We start from the raw sequence: 19,604 nt of genomic DNA, 5'->3' as shown, positions 1-19,604 counted from the left end.
ACCTTTTGTAACACACTCACACTTAGCAAGTAGGCTAAAATGTGCCAACTAGCTAGTGAACACGATTGCCTAGATCACATTTCATATTTGCTGTCAACAAATCTAATTTACTGTAAGATTTGGACAGTTGAATTAATTTAGTTTTTTTAGGGAATGTGAACAAAGTAGTAAAATATGGTCATAAAAAGTCAAAAGAGATCACTCACTTCACAATCTTTGATGTCTTTAGACTAGTCACTAGACGTTTAGGTAGAGCACTGTGCTCTAGTTAGAGGTCAAATTCCCGCCTGTCATCTATAAAGGGACAGCACCCATATCAGTAACCACAAGGTTCATAAAAGGACAGTAGGTTAAGTAGGGCACAGAATAGACATTTCAGTATGGGCCAGGTAAGAAAAAATAACACACACACACAGACAATTAAATTGTATAGAATTGTGTTTAATCGCATTTAATGTATGTAGTGCATGTCTTATCAAATGATTTCATTTTAGGGTTGAGTGTGCCAACCCTGCTCCCAGTAGAACCATGGAGTAGAACCCACCTTTGTGAATATATGATATTGCCCAGTTAACATCACTCCTCATGGACTTTCAAATTTAATAGCCTATCAAATTGTAGTTGACTCCTATTTCTATAAACTGGAACACATTTCCAATATCTCTGTTAAACTATGGAGGGAATTTATCTACTTTTGGTACTAAAAAAAAGCAGGAGGCCAGAAAACAGGGATGTGCCAACCAAGCCCAGTCTCCCCTTGCTGGCACTGATGCAATATGATAAGGGAATCTGCAGCCTCTATGTTGATTCTTCATTCAGTAGGAGTGATGTGATCTTGATGATGTGAACCATCTTCATTTAACTCCATTTTATTTTTTTAAATTCTTAACACAATCTGTTATGCTTCTTATGCTGTTAGATGCTCCTTATCAGATAAATATCTTTTTATAGATTTATTTTTCACTGTAAAGCGACCTGTTTTTTTTTTTGTTTTTTTTATATACAAATTGAAGTTTTTGTGGTTACTATTTTTGTTATAATTATTTATTTATTTATGTATGTATGTATTCATTGCTTCGCAGCTGTTTACATAACAGTTTCTGAGTGTAGAATGTAAGAAGACAACATCCGGGTTACCTGCTGGAATGCAGCAGGTGGGGGTGGGGCTGAACACCTGAAGTGGGCGGGGCCTCGTTTCTGTCAAACAGAGAGAAAATTCCGACCTTTGGAACAAACAGGGAGAGAGGCAGAGAGCAGATAAAGAGAGAGCAGAATGGCCACGGACTTCACCCAGGACGCGGTGTTACACTTCCTCCAGAGCAGCGGGGGGTCGGTGAAGAACTCTGATTTACTGCTGCACTTCAGAAACTTCCTCCGAAACCATGCGGACCAGGACCGAAACCGGGATCTCTTCAAGAAGTTCGTCAACTCCGTGGCCACCGTCCGGCAGCAGGACGGCGTCTCTCACGTCGTGCTCAGGAAGAAATTCAAAGGACACGGACACGGACACGTCCCGGGCGACGGTGCAGCGGGTTCTTCCGGACCGAGACGACACCCAGACTGGAAGAGCTCCGGAGCCCCGGAGACCTGCAGCCCGGGAGACAGGCCGGGACCCGGACCGAAACCTGCAGCACTGAGGGAGGGGCCGCTGGAAGAGTCCCCGAGGACAAGAAGCCAGCAGCGGCTGTCTGCAGCTGGAATCCTCCTCAAGACTGAGACTCACGTCCAGGTGAAGAAACACCAGCAGGTCAACACATCTGGACTCTCTGCTGTGTCCACTACATCTGGTGTGTCCACTACATCTGGACTCTCTGGTGTGTCCACTACATCTGGACTCTCTGGTGAGTCCACTACATCTGGACTCTCTGGTGTGTCCACTACATCTGGACTCTCTGGTGTGTCCACTACATCTGGACTCTCTGGTGTGTCCACTACATCTGGACTCTCTGGTGAGTCCACTACATCTGGACTCTCTGGTGTGTCCACTACATCTGGACTCTCTGGTGTGTCCTCGGCTCAGGCGGTGAGTGTGTGTGAGCCTGGTCCGGTGTCAGAGCGGAGGTTCAGGTTGGGCTCTGGTCCACCAGCAGCAGTCCCTGCAGTCAGACATCATGGGGAGGACCAGCAGGTGGTTCCAGTCCCCCAGACCCTCAGGGGGAGGGAAGCCGGTCTGCAGACTGAGGGAGGTCCTCTACGCCGCTTCAAATACAGGCCCAGCTACAAGTCAGCTGTGTCTTATGATGAAGATGAGGGGGAGGAGGATGAGGAGGATGAGGCCAGTGAGAGCCGAGGGTCAGCAGGAGGAGCGTGGCCCTCTGTCCTCTCCTCCTCTTCATCCTCCTCATCAGAGAGACTGGTCCCAAAGATTTACATCCAGGATGCTGAGGGGGCAGTCCGCCCCCCCTCTGGCCCCGGTCTGACCAGCAGCCCAGGAGCAGGGTTAAAAGAACAGTGGACGGGGACGGGGCCAGAACACATGGAGGAGTGGACATCCAGCAGACCATCAGAGGTCCAGCACACAGCATCTACACCGTCTAGAGGGGCTTCACTTCAGGACAGCCACATGTCCCAGGCTGCAGGTGTCCATCCGGAGCTGGACCACAGCCCGACAGCAGGTCTGTCCTCCAGCCACAGCAGCGTCCTCACCCCGTCCCCGGCCCCCTCCCCCTCCCCCGACGTGGGCTCCAGAGGATCAGGGTGGAACAGTAGCTACGAGGATCTCCAGGCCAGAGCAGGTAGGGCAACATAAAGGAGACATACGCCTCATCATGTTTTTCCAAATGTCAACTCCATAAATGTGTGTAAGGGTGTGTTGAAGCCAGACCTTTTGAATGTTAAAGGGATAGTTCACCCAAAATTCTAATTTCACTCATTATCTACTCACCCTCATGTCGACTTAGAGCTGTGAGAAGTTTCAGAGTCCTCCGTCCCTTCTCTGAGTTACGGGGGGGTCCGTGCAGCAGTATTTGTCCATATAATGGTTGTCAATGGATACCAACTTTCTTTGTCCAAAAAGACACACCAAAAAACAACCAAATACCTCCATACTGCTCGTCTGTAATGTCCCTCTTGTACTGAAGCTCCGACATGAGAAATTGTTCCAAAAAAAATTAAATAAGTCTATATTTTAAGCTTGTTTGTAGCGGAAGCTCCCAGTGTCTCAGTTCACTGCTCTTCCTGTGTCAGTGCAATGACTGGCGGAACAATTTCTCATGTCGGGGCTTCAATACAAGAGGGACATTACAGACGAGCACTATGGAGGTATTTGGTTGTTTTTTGGTGTGTCTTTTTGGACAAAGAAAGTTGGTATCCATTGACAACCATTATATGGACAAATACTGCTGCGCGGACCCCCCCGTAACTCAGAGAAGGAACGGAGGACTCTGAAACTTCTCACAGCTCTTAGTCGACATGAGGGTGAGTAGATAATGAGTGAAATTTGAATTTTGGGTGAACTATCCCTTTAACACAGCTTTAAATATTTTGGTATGTATCTATTCTTCATAATCATTAAATTCAATGACAAAAAGTAACCCCACCAAAACAATCAACACCGATCATACAGCTTTTTCAACTGTTTGTATTGTGCGACATGTACAGTAATAGAAAAAGACTCTGTGTTTGCTGTGTAGATTGTTTCCACATTTTGTTTTTAAATGACACACACAAACCATCATATGAATAGAACCAGTTGAACATTGAGTTCAGTGTAAAACACTATGATGAATGGAAAACACTTCTTCTCCATTCATCATAATGACTTAGGCTAGCTTTTTTTGTTCAGTGTTCCACTTACTACAGACAGTACATATACAAGTGTGTTGTTTTTGTACACAGTGTACATCCCAACGAACAAAGTTGCACATACAGTGGCCTACATACAAAACAACAGAAGTGTTTACTATACAGTTACAGTAAAAAAAACAAAACAAAAGCTATGCTGCATCCTCTTTTCTGTTTCGGCCTGGCCACATCACAAGCATTGTTTTCCCTGACCCGTTGCCCTTATATGCTAAAGCTCCAATTGCTAATTGTAAAACTATGTGACAGGTGTTTGCCATGTGATGAGTCAGTGTGCATAGTAGGGCAGTTAACTTTTAACATTTTCAATGAGTGTGTTCCCTGTGGAAACAAGAGATTTTCTTCATGAAATAGTTCCAAATGCAGAGAACTGTGTGTAGTGTTTTGGAAAAAAGAACTGCAATTTGAGTGTAAAGCAGGAATTGTGCTTGTAGTTTAGAAGAACTGGTTCAGTGAGTCGGTGCATGAGTTAGATGTTGAAGTCACTGTGACTCAAGTACCAGAATTTGTGTGTAAACAATGAGAAAAACTGTAAAATACTTGATTGAGTGACCCCATGCTGTTTACAGACCTAGTAGGTATGGCTCACTGGTGTCAAAGTGTATTGATTTGAAAGTATGGTGTATGTAGTAGTTGGGGGAAAGTTATTAATTTGTGGAATAATGAAAATGAAAAAAGTAAACTTTTTTTTTCACTGGTTTAAAAATCAGGTACAAAATATGAATCAATCAATGTATACTACAATAGAAATGTTGTTAATTGACTAGTTTGAATTGAATTTGAATCCCATTTTGTTGAATCCACCAAACTGCTGGGATCAGAATAATCCTGATTTATTTGGATTGAAGTTATCCTGATCCGACTAAAAGGTTCTGAACAACACAAACTGAGGGTTTGATCCAGATTAAAACCAAGACTGGATTACGTGATCTAATGCGATCTCAGAATCTGTTTTTAGTTTTGAACAACCCATTTTCAAGATTTGATCCAATCTATTATCTAAATCCTATCCTAAATCCTATCTATCGTCAGACAACTACAGATTTGAAAAGTGAAGAAATATAAATTTTGAAGAAAGTGAAGAAATATACATTTTGACCAAATGCAATTGACCTGTTTATATGTTAAAACAGTGTCATGTGTTACTGCTGCAATAAGGCTGTTAGATCTGTTGTCCAGCTGCTCTGTGGACTGATGTAACATAGGGAAGCAAGAAAGAGTTAGAACTCCCCCTTCATTCTCTTTGAGTGTCTTCAAGAAGTTTCCACTGTTATTTACAGTTAGGTTTGTTGTCCTGGTTTGGATTTGGTGTAAACATCTGACAGTGCTTTGAAGTGATAGTTATATTGCATAAGGTTACGTGTCGGTGTATTTCCTGCAGTAGATTTGGATCAGCACAGAAGCTGAGCGACATGTTGCTGTGAACAACATGTTTCATTTTAGCCATCATAGAAAAAAGTTAATATAGGTGGAAGTGTTAGTTTTACTCTGAAGATCTTCACCACCTCACCAATATCTGCTCTTACACAACCCTTTCCTTTGGAACCACTTTTTTCCAACCCTGATGTTCTATGTACCGTTCAAAGACCATCATTCTCCTGTCAGCAGTGAGACTGATCCTGGAAGAGCATTGGAAGGACATCATCCACCAGTATGTTCCTCGGCCTCACAAGCTGCTGCACACAAAGCCTTCATGATGTGTGATGTGAGCGACACTGGTCTGTGGTCAGTTATCTGTGCTGTCCTGCTCTGAGGACCAGGACAAGACGTGTTTTTCCAGAGATGCCAGATCCTGTAACCTGACATCCTCTTGAAACAGTTGTGAGTGATGTCATGTGTGACTGTTGGCTCGGCTTGAATGTCAACAACAATGTCAACGATGTGAGAAGCATGTGTACATAGGAAGGTTCAGGAGGTTCATTATCCCCACATTAGATCTCCACTGTGATATGCACATGGTCTCATCATCTCTTCTTCACAATCACAGTGAGGCAATGAGTTCTGAGTTTTTTTCCCCTCAGAATTCTGACTTTTTTGTTGTTGTTGTTGTTGTTGAAAAAAATCTCCTGCCCTTTAGCTGAGCTGAAGGATAGGACTTCTTCAGCTCGGCTACTCCATATCTGATAGGCCTAAAACAGGCTCTCTTGGTTGCCTCAAATCTAAAGGTGATTGGGCCTTTGCCCACTTTTCACAGACTTGCTTGCATGTGATGTTATACTCTTTTTCCTTTCATTTTTATTCCCTATTTTATTATTATTCCCCCATTTTTATGACGACCCTTGTTGGTTTAGTCCCCATTCTGCTTTTAGAATCACTGTCACTGCCCCTCCACTGTCTATTGCCTATAGAGCTATTGACGTTCTCAGGTTTACTTTTATGCCTTCTTCTATTTTAACTCTTTTATCCCATCTTTTCTCATCTTATTGTATCTCATCTTATCTCCTGTTATCATTCATAGGCTACCCCCCTACCCCCTTTTTATTTATTTATTTGATCTAATCAACTGCATCCTACATTTTATTTGGACTCCTCCTGGTCTCAGTTTGTTGTTTGGGACTTGTATTGTCTGTGTTGCTGTAATGCTTGGGCGGTCCATCTCCTATGGCTTGTGACATTTGTATGTGACTAGTCTTCTGTGGTCTTTACATGTTTCTTTTGTCAAATACTTTATAAACTTGTGTTTTTAAAGGGATAGTTCAACATTTTGGCAAATTGGCCCATTGCCATAATCGCTATAGTCATAGCAGTAGGTTCATTACCTTTAATTGTAGGTGTAAGCTATTTTCAGTACGGCGGAGCGCAGCAGCTGGCTGCTCAGAGCTACGCTATGGAGGCTAATGGAATTTCTTGGTTTCCCTCATTAAACTCATCAAATTCAACATGCCAAAACTCCACAGCGCTTTTGTAGACAAGTTGTGACCTGCACAACCACCACGCTATGAGATAATGACGGAACGATACGAAACGGAGCCGTTTTCGAGGTAAATACAGGGTAAATACGGAGACTGCTTGCTGAAAAACTGTCCCTGAACGCAACGCGCATCAGCGGTTTTGTATGAATTTACCTCGAAAACGGCTCCGTTTCGTATCGTTCCGTCATTATCTCATAGCGTGGTGGTTGTGCAGCTCACAACTTGTCTACAAAAGCGCTGTGGAGTTTTGGGATTTTGTATTTGATGAGTTTGATGAGGGAAACCAAGAAATTCCCTTAGCCTCCATAGCGTAGCTCTGAGCAGCCTGCTGCTGCGCTCCGCCGTACTGAAAATAGCTTACACCTACAATTAAAGGTAATGAACCTACTGCTATGACTATAGCAATTATGGCAATGGGCCAATTTGCCAAAATGTTGAACTATCCCTTTAAAGCAATACTTACCGATCTGGCATTTCACTCAGCACAGCCATAGACTGTAAAAAGAATGGACGTAGCGTCCGTGACGTCACCCATTGGTTTTGGGGAGTCTGTTTTGTGCCGCTACTACGGGGGTTAGAACCGCGCCATGTTGGATTCTACTTGCCATATTTGGAGCGGTGCGGCCGTTGGCCGGCCGAGAGCCCGCCCACTGGCCTCGTAGCAGCGGTCGCCGGACCTGTCACTCAACGGTTCTGCGCCCTGATTGGCCAGAACTTTAACCCTAATAATAGTAAAACGGTAGAGTTTAAAAAAAATTCACCCCCCTCAGAGTGTGTGCGGGGGTAGAAACTATCGATTGAGACCAAAAAAATTAAATGTACCAGGCTGTAAATATGTTTTTTTAAGCTGTAAAATCGGCTATTTTAACATGGGGCTCGATTGGAGTTGCTCCCTTCTGGAGCCAGCCCCCAGCGACAGCCGAGGGGATTGCAGCTTTTTGAACGCGGAAGTGAGCTTCACTTCTCAGACCGACAACTGCCCCCTTGAGCACAGCACAAACATTTGAAAATCAACAGCTCCACCTCCCTCACAAGTCCCACCCACCTCTCACTCCTCCAGCACCTCCACGAGCCCCCTCCCTCCCTGCTGCATGCGTTGGCATGGCAACGGTAAACAGAACAGGAACGCGAGTGAAACGGGAACAACACAAACAAACACAACAGCGGAGTTTTAAACCGTATAAACGGACTCAGTGATGACTGATGAGTTTTATAATAAAGTGTTGTTAGCCTACTGCTACTGGAGACGCAGGGGAAGTGATTGTTACAGATTACAGTTCTCAAGGAGCCGGGCTGGCGGCCGGACCAGCGCCACCTGATGCGCTGGTTCAGGCCGAAAATAAATCCAGACCGAGCCGAGTCGAGCCGCGCCGGTCCGGAGTTCAACCGGGTCCGGACCGCTGAGAACTCACAGAGCTAAGGGAGCTAGCCTAGCCGTTAGCACAGGATGCTTTTGACTTCCTGTGTTTACGTATCACTCGGGGCTGCTCACTATCAAAGTTACAATATCAGACATGAAACTCCGCGACCAGCTGCGGCTGCAGTTATTGGTCTTTTAAAAAACGATTTATTTCCAAAAACCTTCTTTCTTGTGTGTTGTGACTCTCTCCTCTGCTCTCTGTGTCCTGCTACTGCTCTGTCAATAAGCGTTCTTCCTGGTCGGGAGGGGGGAGAGGAGGAGAGGGGTGCACAAAGTGATTACATATTAAGTAGGTTCGGTCGCTCGTCAAATCTTATTAATCGGACCGAATAATATTATAGGTCAGACTTTTCTCAGAATTATATGAGAATGAAAAAATGATGAGTTTTTAACCCTGTTGGGTTTCTCTTACATTTTAATGTATCATCAGATAGCATTTTAACTTAGACAAAGAAATGTGCAAAAGTTCCAGAAAGGTAAGTATTGCTTTAAAGGTGCTACATGGTAAAATTATTATTATAATTAATATTATTATTATCTCCAACGTCAGACAAAAAATTCTTAGAATAACCTCTTGTGCAAAGAAAAAAAAAAAACTATGAGCTGCAAAGACTTATTACCATTTGTTACCAGTGTATCGTTTCACAGCACACAGTGTGTCTGTGTGTATGAATGGTATTCAACAGCTCATAAAGTGTAGATGGAAAAGGAAAGGCCGGTTCTACAGCAAGATACACATACTTCAAGTCATCTGAAGTCTTTGGATGACTCGTACTGTGTTCTCACCCCGCCCACAGGTGATTCCTATGACGACCAGGAAGAGGCGGTGTCCAGTGGCGGCTCCACGTCCTCGCCCCTGCCATGGCGGCGTCCTATGGCGGCGCGGCGGCTCAGCAGCCAGGTGAGGAACAGGATGTGCCTGAGCCTCGGCGCCGACCTGGACAAGGTCCTGCAGGAGGAGGAGGAGGTGAAGCATTCCAGAGGCAGCGAGGCGGCCCGGCTCAACCGCCTCCACCTCATCTCCTCCTCGCTTAGCCTCCGCTACAACCTGTCGTCGTCGTCGCTGTCGTCGTGCTCCACGCCGCCGCGCTGCGCCACGCCGCCGCGCTGCCACAGCCTGGCTGAGCTGGTGGAGCGGGAGGAGCCGGGGAGGAGGAGCCTCCCTGCCCCCAACACCCCCACCACTGCTCATCATGAAAGCCCCAGTAAGCAGGTGAGACTTAAAGGGAAAGTTCAACATTTTGCTATAATCCCTATAGTCTTAGCAGTAGGTTCATTACTTTTAAAGACCCCCTCCCATGAAAATCGTGTTTTTCTTGCTTTTCACATGTTCCTGTGGCATTTTTCTTGTGTTAGAGGACATATCAGCAGAAAAGGAAGTGCAAAATTGCATTTCTGAGTTTTTCTGCCTTCAAATTGCTGTGAACCAATGGCAGACGCAAACTGGCAGTTTCAGGGAGACTGGAGCTGACGTGTCACAGCTCCAGGGGAGGGAACTATACTATACTACTACTACTACTACTACACTACTACTATACCAGTGCTACAAGCTCCCGCCCCGCGCTGCATCTGGCTCAGAGGTGAAAGCCTTGGCAGCTCGGTGTAGCTGTCAAGGTCAGGTATAGCTCATCTGGTAGAGCAGCTTGCACCGTGAGCAAGGCCTATGTTCCAGTCTGGGATCGAATCCCTGTGTGCAGTTTTACGCTAAACGTGCTGAATCTGTAATTGTACAATGTCCAGCTGTCGGGGGGGGGGGGGGTGTCTGGGCGGGTGCAGAGCAGTGCAGTCTCCGCCCACCCTCCAGAGGTGCATTGCTAATGAGCTGCTGGTTTTAAAATAACCAAAAAGGGTCGCGGGAGGGGGACTTTAAAGGTGTTCAGAAATGGCGTAAGGAAAACTAATTTGATTGGTCGTTATCAAGTGGGCGGGATATTCAATGTTTTGGGCGAGACCGAGCTCGGTGTGTGTCTCAGACGTTTGATTGACGGATGACGGATCCAATATCAGTGGCTGATGAATCGTGAGCAGGCTGATCATTCGTGTGCCTGTATTGTCCAATGCGGAAAAAAACTACCACACTTTCATCACGGATTTACTCGAAAATAGAATTTTGCACAAAGTTTGGGCTCCATCGTCTGATAGATGAGTTATTACACTAATGTTAGGACCCACAGTGATATCAAGTTCTATTTTCTTTTCTGTACAGCTTTAATTGTCGGTGCAAGCTGTTTTGAGATCAGCGGGGCAGAGACGCGAGCTGCTCAGCTAACACAATGGAGGCTCACAGTATTTCCACATTTCCCTCATCAAACTAAAATAGACAATCCAAAACTCTCTGGTGAACAAGTTGTGACCTGCACATTCACCAAGCTATGAAATAAAAACATATAATTATTAGGGCCGGGACTTTAACGCATTAATTACGATTAATTAATTACACAAAAATTAACACGTTAAAAAAATTTACGCATTTTAATCGCACTTATTAATTTTTTTTTTTTTTTTTTTTTTCAAATATATATATTTTTTTTTTCTCACGTGTGTCTACTGCGGTGCGCCTGCACGCGAGAGAGGCGGCAGTTTGAGAGGCTGACTGGCAGAGATGAGAGCTGGTGAAACGCTAGCATGGTTATTTAAAACACCATCTCTGATCTCTGCCTGCACATAGATACACAGACACGGGCGCACGCTAAATGCGCTATATAGCGCTAATTGCTCAGCTGCAGGCTATATCTATGACCTGTCACTGTCACAGGTGCATCTCATCTCATTATGATAGGACTTCACCCTCAGAGCTGTCTGTCTTCAGACTGTCCTGACCTGTCCCTGAACATCACACAGGGACAACATGGAGCTGCCTGTGTGATTGGTTACTGAGTTTTATTAATGTTTACATCAGGCTGAGTTCAACAAATCAGTTTATGCTTCTGTGATTTAAGTAGCCTAGTTAAATACTACAGTAATCATCATAGTGTATTGGAAGGAAAGACCATTTAATCTGTATGTATCAAATATCGATTAATGAATTAATCGATAATTTGCATCACTAGTCTGTTGGTCTTGGTTAAGTACCACCTTGAATGCTTAATGGTATACTAAAATCCATGTGAAAAAAAAAAGCTTCTCACTGTTCTCAGGTCAAATATTTATATGCGATTAATTACAAAGACTCTAATTAATTCGATTAATTTTTTTAATCGAGTCCCGGCCCTAATGATTATGTAACATTACGACACATGAAGCAAATACTCTGAACTACTTGCGCTTTTGAAATCACTCCGCCCAGCAGCCGTGTCTGGAATGTAGTTCCGGTTACGCATTTGCCTCTAAAACAACTCTGTCTCGTAATGTTACATGATTATCTCATAGCGTGGTGAATGTGCAGGTCACAACTTGTCCACCAGAGCATTTTGGAGGTGTTGTGTATTTGATGAGTTTGATGAGGGAAAGGTGACAATACCACACACCGTGCAGAGCTCACGTCTCTGCCCTGCCGCTGTAAAAACAGCTTGCACTGACTATTATAGGTAATAAACCTACTCCTAAAACTATAGGGATTTTGCCAAAATGTTGAACTATCACTTTAAAAACACAACACTTTTTCTCTTTAAATGCCCCATTCAAACCTACTGTACTGTACACTGTGAAGTTAATGAAGTTGCTGTGTGTTGCTGTGCTCAGCCCCTGGTTCCTCTGGAGTCCAGGGAGCACGCCTGGCTGGTGAAGGGGGCCACGGGGGCCTGGCCCGACATCTACTCACTGTTCAGAGAGGACTCCTCACTGCTCAATAAACAAGACTTCATCTCCGGCTTCACCGTGCTGCACTGGATCGCTAAACATGGTGACCACAGAGTCCTCAACACCTTATGGTATGCTGCAACGCTTTTTAAATTGACACAGATTTACATTTCTACCTCAGCTACTGCTACGGCTGTCAGATAAACTCAGTCAACAATGTGGCTGTTCCAGCTCAGCCCTGCATTTCTATCAGTCTAATACTGAAGTGGGTGATGACAGTGAGTAGATCACTTCATCGCTCTCCACTCATAAGCTGCTGAGGTTCTTGCTCATAAGCAAACACTGTGCAGTGAAGTCTAGGACTTTTTACCCAGAACCACTTTATTTAGTTTGATGAGCCTATCCTTCACAGATCACACTATCTGACCTACCCCCACCTGATGTTTAACATCAGCAGAACGGTATTGACATTTATAGTTAAAACTGGTATTGTTTTAATCAGAAATATGAATTTGAACAGACAGCATACTGTCAATTTTCTCTAAATAAATAAATAACATAAAATAAAATAAAAATATATTGACTGAAAATAAAAATAAACTGTATTGTGATTTCAGAAAAGGGTGCAAAAAACCCCAACAAACAATAGAACAAACACATATATTTAGTCTGGCGTTTGTCCATGCCAGATTCTTGGCATCTCTTCTTGGTTGCAAGTTCATTCATGTTCAGGGTGAGGTCCTGAGCTGTGGAATCGCTCAAAATAGAATGGAGGTGTGCACCAGTGAGATGCAGATAGGGTTTGGTCATGTACAGGATTTATGGTAGCTGCTGCAGTGTATTATGGGATATGTGGTGTGAGCGCTATACCGGCAGGCCATTAATAATAGAAATATGAAAGTTTCTCACACATAAAATTGTATCACAGGCCGGATATGGCCCCGGGCTTTGAGTTGACATTTTAGCACAACCCTCTCAGCATCTTGCATTCATCTCAAATTAAAGCTGAGACAAACAGCTACACTTATGTGTTTCATATGTTGGTCTTATTGACATGCAGACCTGCTCTTTGCACAAGACGTCAAATAAGACCAGCAAATTCATCCTCTGTACACTATGGCCATCTGTGTCTAGTCTGGTTCAGTTCAGTTTCACCAAAGGACCAACAAACTAATGAGGCAAATAAAGTTCTGGCACAGCCAAGATGAAGCTTGATGAATAAGATAAGCCAAGACAAGACAAGACAAGATAAGATAAGATAATAATCCTTTATTTGTCCCACAATGGGCTCTATGCACAACTCCACTACTTCCTGAATTTAAGGCAGCTCCTTTATTTCCTGTCTTACTTTATTGGACAAACTGATTAATCCAGGTGTGTCTGACCATTGTGACTACTCAGACACACCTGGATTCATCAGTTTGTCCAATAATGTAAGACAGGAAATAAAGGAGCTGCCTTAAAATCAGGAAGTAGTGGAGTTGTGCATAGAGCCCATAGGGAAATGTACAGGGTTGCAGCAGCAGACAACAGCATAGAAATGAAGAGGACAGATAATAAATAGCAGTAAAAAGAAAGCAGTATTTGTAATAGAGAATGATTAGGGTTATGATTAATACAAAATAATAAATAAAATATAAATATAGATACACATTTGAATTATGTTACGAACTTAATTTTTATCTGTTTTTTCACAATAGTAACATATACATTTCCCTTCATTTACATTTTTTCCCTTTTTACAGCTGCACATAATCTTAACACTTATTATCAAGAATCGTGTAAGAAAAAGCAGTAGCTACAATAAAATGATAATCCAGCGCACCACGCCATAAAAAGTAAAAAAAAAAAAAAAAAAAAAGCCTGATGTGACTGATGTGTTCTCTGGCTGTGGTTTCAGGTACGGAGTCCAAAAGGCTGGTGTGATGTTCGACATCAACGCCAGGTCGACGTGCGGCCACACGCCGCTGCACATCGCCGCCATGCACGGCCACAGGAACGTCATGCGGCTGCTGGTGAACAAGTTCGAGGCCGACGTGAAGCTGAGGGACACGGCGGGGAAGCGGCCCTGGCAGTACCTCAACGGCAACACGCCGGTGGACATCTTCCAGCTGCTGGCGGCGCCGGCGCGGGCGGCGGTGGGCGGGGTCAGGAGAGCCGACACCAGCTGGGAGCAGCAGCAACAACAACAACAACAACAGCAGCAGCAGCAGCGCCGCCGTCGCCGCCATCACCTGTCCACGGCGTCAGGAGAGAGGCCGTTCACCATCGCCGGCGCTGTCAAGGTTAAAAGGTCATCGTCCATCGCCGCGCTCCTCAAACACAAATCCCTGCGCAGGTTCTACGGCCATCAGTCTGACTCCTCCATCTGAGACCAGACCAACCTCACATGATTTATCAATGGACCTGAGTCTACAACATCACCAACATCTAAACATGACACTGACGTCTTTACCATGGCAACAAGTGACTGTGACTGTGCCACACACACTACTGCAATCCAACAACATATGTATTTACTTTTTCTACGGTAGGGTGCCAACAAACATATAAAGTGCAGATTAAAATTGTATTTGTGATTATAACTTTGTCATGATTGAACAGATGTAATATGTTAACCATACACATAAAGCTTTAACCTATCTATTTCTGTAACTTCTTCATGGAGTCCTCCAGAATAAAGGTCCAGTCAGACCAGCATTTCCAGTATATTTGTAAAATTCTGGCGCAACGTCGTCACAATTACAGTAGCTCACAGAGACAAATGAGCTGCAAACTAAAACCAGAAAGTTCAGGTACATGAAGAAAGTCATCATCAACTGTTTCTCAGGATCTAATTGTAGCATGGCATGTGAGAAATGTCCTGCAAGACAGTTCTGGCTACAGCTCAGCAGTCAGATTGGAGTCGAGGTAACAAGCATGTTGCTCAGAGTTTGACAGAACTAGTTCTAATGATGATGCGTCACCAAGCTCAGCACAGGCAGCAGTTCAGCTCCCAGTGGAACCAGACTTGCAGTATGGATCAAAGGCAGGTTACTAACAGACTCGTACATCATAGATGCCGTCAAAGATCTGCATATTCAAACTGTAGTGACCTTCCATGAACTCCTCTTCAGTCTCTTCCTGATCATTAGGTGTTAAACTGCTGCTGAAAGCCAGATCACTGTTCAGCACGCAGCTCTGAAACCATAAATGACCACTTCAGTCGACTGTGGACACTTTGCTTCTAGGGCGTTTATGGTGTGTGAAAGAGATAACGGTGTGAGGCTGAGTTGTTTTTGTTGAGGTTTCTGATGAGTCGTCCTCTGCTGCCCAAGAAGTATGAGACCACCTTCCACATGGCGGCTCTGCAGTCAAACAAACTTCAGAAGGTCATATCACACTCGCAAATTGTGCCTCAACATACAGTAGCACATATCAATGAAGAGACTCCGCCCACTTTTCTATCAATCAGTATGGCACTTTTGGTTATTTCGTGCCCCCAAAACAAATTTGGGGGAATTGTGATTCTCCCCAAAAACACTTTGTGATAATAGAGGCCACCAGTATGTTTTGTTTTTTAGCTAATTTGCTTTATTTAAAAACAGCCTAATGAATGAAACTGAATCAAACTTGGTTTGGGGAAGAATTGTTCATACATTTTGTATTTTTATACTCTACTCAACTCAACCCAAATTTAATTTAATTTATATAGCACATTTAAAAACAACCTCAGTTGCCCAAAGTGCTAAATACAGTCTAGTGCCAGCAATATAGATAATATTGAGAAAAAAGCATAAATTACCAACATAGATTAACAATAAAAATTAGGGTAATAAAACAGTACCATGAAAAACAGATGAAAACATCTGTACATGTATGTAGTGAAGTTGTCAACTTTTACATGTCAACTGGCACAACACACACAAAAAAAGATCAACTAACAAAGATCTTTGCAGAAAGCAGGGTTTAATTATTATTAGCCATAACTAATCAGTCATTTTTCCAAACCCTGGTAGATGAGCTCAGGCCATGACAGAGGACACGGTTACCTCAGCAACACAACCAGAAACACAGTGATGGATGAACGTGGACATAGAGTCTGCTCTGAGCTGGAGACACTGGACCTGACTGTGACTGGTGGATAGTGTGGTGTCAGTCAGACGGTCTGACATTTGTCCTTCTAACTTCAACTTAACACAGTATTCAACTGTTGTTCATGACAGAGGGCTGTCATTCATTTTTAGACAGTTTGCATAATTACCTTAAATTCCACTGATTACATTCCTTCCTCCATTAAGTTAATATTTGATTAAGTCAACTTGCAGTGGCTATAAACCTATTGCACATAACCTACACAATGAAATATGTCTTTCATAGTGGTGAGGTGACCTGTAGGCTAAAAGCTAAGCTAACCATGAGGCCGGGTGTAGCTTCATGGTAAAAACCTGACACAGCTAGAAGTGAATATGTGCATTTCCTTTTTAACTATGTGAGTAGAATCACAGAAATGATTATTATATTATTTCACTTCTTAGATCAGGGCCTGTCACGCTGCTGTGCTGGACTGTGTGTTGTCCTCCGATGTCTTAATGTTGGTCCACCCCCTCCCCCTCCCTGCACACTGTAACCTAACCTTACTGTCACAATCACCTGTGGCTTTTACAATACACTTGGTTTGTTGTTGTCACAGTCACACTGATCTGTGTGAAAGAAAGAAACCAAACCAAACCATGTGATGTTGATGTTCAGACTGAAACCAGTGGTTATTAGGGAAGTGTCAATAACAATGAATCTGTCTGTCTGGACTTCACTCATCATACCAGTGTGTATGTATAAAAAGTGTCTTTAAAACTTCAAGGTCTGACCTTTTTAATACTACTTACTTAAAGCAGAAGTAAGCAGAATGTTTGTGTTAATATAAGTCTTAAATAGTTCTATCTTCCGACAGCAATCACTTCTATAGAGTGTTTGGTCTGAAACACGGGTCTGTCAGTCACTCTGCTCTGCTGTAAGCCCAGGAGAAAACTTTCCTTGTATCCTACAACCTTTATCCAATGAGGAGAGAGAACGGCATAAAGGGGCAGTCCTCTCTGTGTGTGCAGCCAAGGGATGCGCGTGAATGTGGTGACGTAGGGACGAGGGCGGGGACTGCTAACTCCATCAGCTGACAGGAAGTTAGACAAAACCACCGGATCACTTACTTCTGCTTTAAAAAAATTCTAACTCAGCTGACTTGTCACTGCAGAGCATCTTGGTCTGCCACTCAGTGTAGTTCATGTTACAGTAACACTTGACTGTGGCTGACGTTTGTTGTCAGATCTTCACTTGTGCTTCTCACTGAGCCACAGGAGGGTCACCTCACCTACTGTCATGTCTACAAACACATAAACCAGGAGTTGATTTATTATCTGAGTTTGTCTGCAAATAGGCCTTGTATCAAAATCTAGTTTTGAGTCTAAGTGTAAGACATTACACCACACTAAGCAACAATATATAAATATAGGCTATATAATGTTTTTTATTCAGATTACAGTGAGACACAGGACTAGATGGTTTCTGGACCAGGTGACACCGTAAAGATATGAAAACACATACCTCAAATATCATCTCAGTGACTTACTGAGGTGTTATTGTCTGATCATTAGGAGGAATGTTCATTGAGTCTTACAACATGTTCAATCTGTGTGGAGGAACAGTGCAGGATGGTGGACATGTTCACTCATGTCTGTGTGTGTGTGTGTGTGTGTGTGCTCTTGTATTTGTTGCTTGGAGAACATCTTGGCCAGTGCTTGCAATTTTCAAACACACATTAGAGTTAACACTTAGTTGTATGGTTTATGTTAGGTTTAGGTGTATGGAGATTACTTGATGCAGAAGGAACAAACGTGTGTTAGAAGGTTTGAACGAGCTCAGTCGGCTGTGCACGCTCTGAAATATCTGGTTCAGCCTGTAGTGTAGTGGATCACAGTTACATAATGATCTACAGTCTAAGTTAGAGTCACACCTCAACAACATCAACTTAGTGCTGATGCTGCGTGTCTTGGAAATGCCAATTGTAAATACTTTATGACCAAAATAGTCTGATTGAAAAAATAACCCACACACTAAATGAATACTACTGAGAGTACAAGTCCAGGTGGTGTGACGAATTGAAAAAAAAAAATCATATACATATATGTTTTCTAATTAAATGCTCACTATCATTCTCACTATCCTAAGTCCAACTAAAATGAAAAAGAATAATTTTAGACCACAGCCCTGCTCACAATGTGAACCATACTGAGCAAAATATGAACATGAACAAAAAAGTTTCATCACATGGTGCTGCCATGTAGTAAACCTTTTTTTTTTTACTTGGTGGTATAATTAAAATGTTTTGGAGTCATTTCTAGGGTTGTGGAATATGAAAATTGTGACATGTAAAGAATTAAACAGTGATTGTTTAATGTTTGAGTCCAGTGAAGCTCCAAAGGTCGCTCCACCTGATGCAGATGCTCCCTCTAACAAAGAGACGGTCTGTGATCTGTGATCTGTGATACTGACAGATCCATGTCCAAGTTTATATGACAGTGTAAGAAGCCACACCTTGGACTGAAACCACTGCAGCCGGGTTGGCTCGCCCTCCCTACTTTCCAGTTCTACAACTGGGCCACATGTGCATTGTGTCAGGAGGGCTGAGACACTTTCTAGGTCCAAAGGGGAAGACACATGATACCTGGCACTGCCCATCCCTTTCCTTGTTCAGGGTTCTCTTGGGAGTATTTCCTGTGGATGTGAGGGTCTAAGGACAGAGGATGTTGTTATGATGCTGTGTAAAACCCTTTGAAACAAATTGTTTGTGAAAATGGGCTATACAAATAAAATTGCCTTGCCCATCTATTTCCCTCCTCAGCCTGGTCTAATGCAGTGCAGTTCTACTTTAATCATATAGGTAATTTTTTGAGCTACATGTATCAGTTAAACTCAGATTCATATTATCTAATGGAGTTTAACATGGTTCATATGAAATATCCTGCTGTCAGATTTGGTTAATTTCCATTTGTCAGTTGGTTTAACAGCTGCTGCCACCTGGTGGTTTGGTTGGGTCACAACATGATTCCAGAGGCCTGTAGCCTCCATGAGTTTCTCCTACAATATAACCTATTCTATCAATTCCTACTCACTTTGAATGAAACGTATTGTACATCAGATTAAAACAGCTAGATCTTCTCATAGAATCCAAGATTTTTCATGTGTAACATCTGGTGGCTCATAACTAACCTCATCTAGGCAAGGCAAGGCAATTTCATTTCTATAGCCTACTTTTGAACAGTTTGTCTCATCTAGTCTTACACCTGCTGCTGTCCTGTGTTACTGCTTTTCTATAGAGTGTACTTTTGTGCCAAACCTGCTTCAAATAAAACATGACGTGACAAATTAGAGTTTACAGTGTCTTCTGTCATCATGTAGTCTCTGTCCTCGCACAAGAAGCTTGTTTGAAACCCCATATTAAGTAACTTAAAGTTGAAAGTATATGTAGGGTCAATTAAAAGGATAAAAGTTTATAAAATAATAACTCATTTTTTGTTGCTGTTAACTGTTTTGTTATGTTACATACTGCGTGCCAGTATGTAACATAACAAAACAGTTAATATGTGGTAGAACATATTCTAACCTCCAACAAGATGTGATCAGTATGAGGGATGTAAGATGTAACATCATATGATTTAACTGATTGACAACATGAACGAATGAAGACAAAGGACTCGGTG

General features: G+C 43.1%; 1 protein-coding gene across 1 annotated transcript; it reads left to right on the top strand.

The window, feature by feature from the left end:
* Positions 1-1,273: 1,273 nt before the first annotated feature.
* sowahb (sosondowah ankyrin repeat domain family member B) lies at positions 1,274-14,509 on the top strand (the record flags this gene model as incomplete). The annotated part of the gene is made up of 4 exons (XM_083983821.1): positions 1,274-2,735; positions 8,931-9,346; positions 11,815-12,002; positions 13,772-14,509. The coding sequence occupies 4 exons, from the start codon at positions 1,274-1,276 to the stop codon at positions 14,241-14,243; spliced, it is 2,538 nt and encodes an 845-aa protein (XP_083839947.1). The 3' UTR covers positions 14,244-14,509.
* Between the last annotated feature and the right edge of the window lie 5,095 nt (positions 14,510-19,604).

The sequence above is a fragment of the Trachurus trachurus genome (assembly GCF_905171665.1).
Source record: "Trachurus trachurus genome assembly, chromosome: 12".
NCBI classification, from domain to species: domain Eukaryota; kingdom Metazoa; phylum Chordata; class Actinopteri; order Carangiformes; family Carangidae; genus Trachurus; species Trachurus trachurus.
Note: the sequence above shows the minus strand (reverse complement) of the source record. Positions and strands in the feature narration are given on the sequence as shown.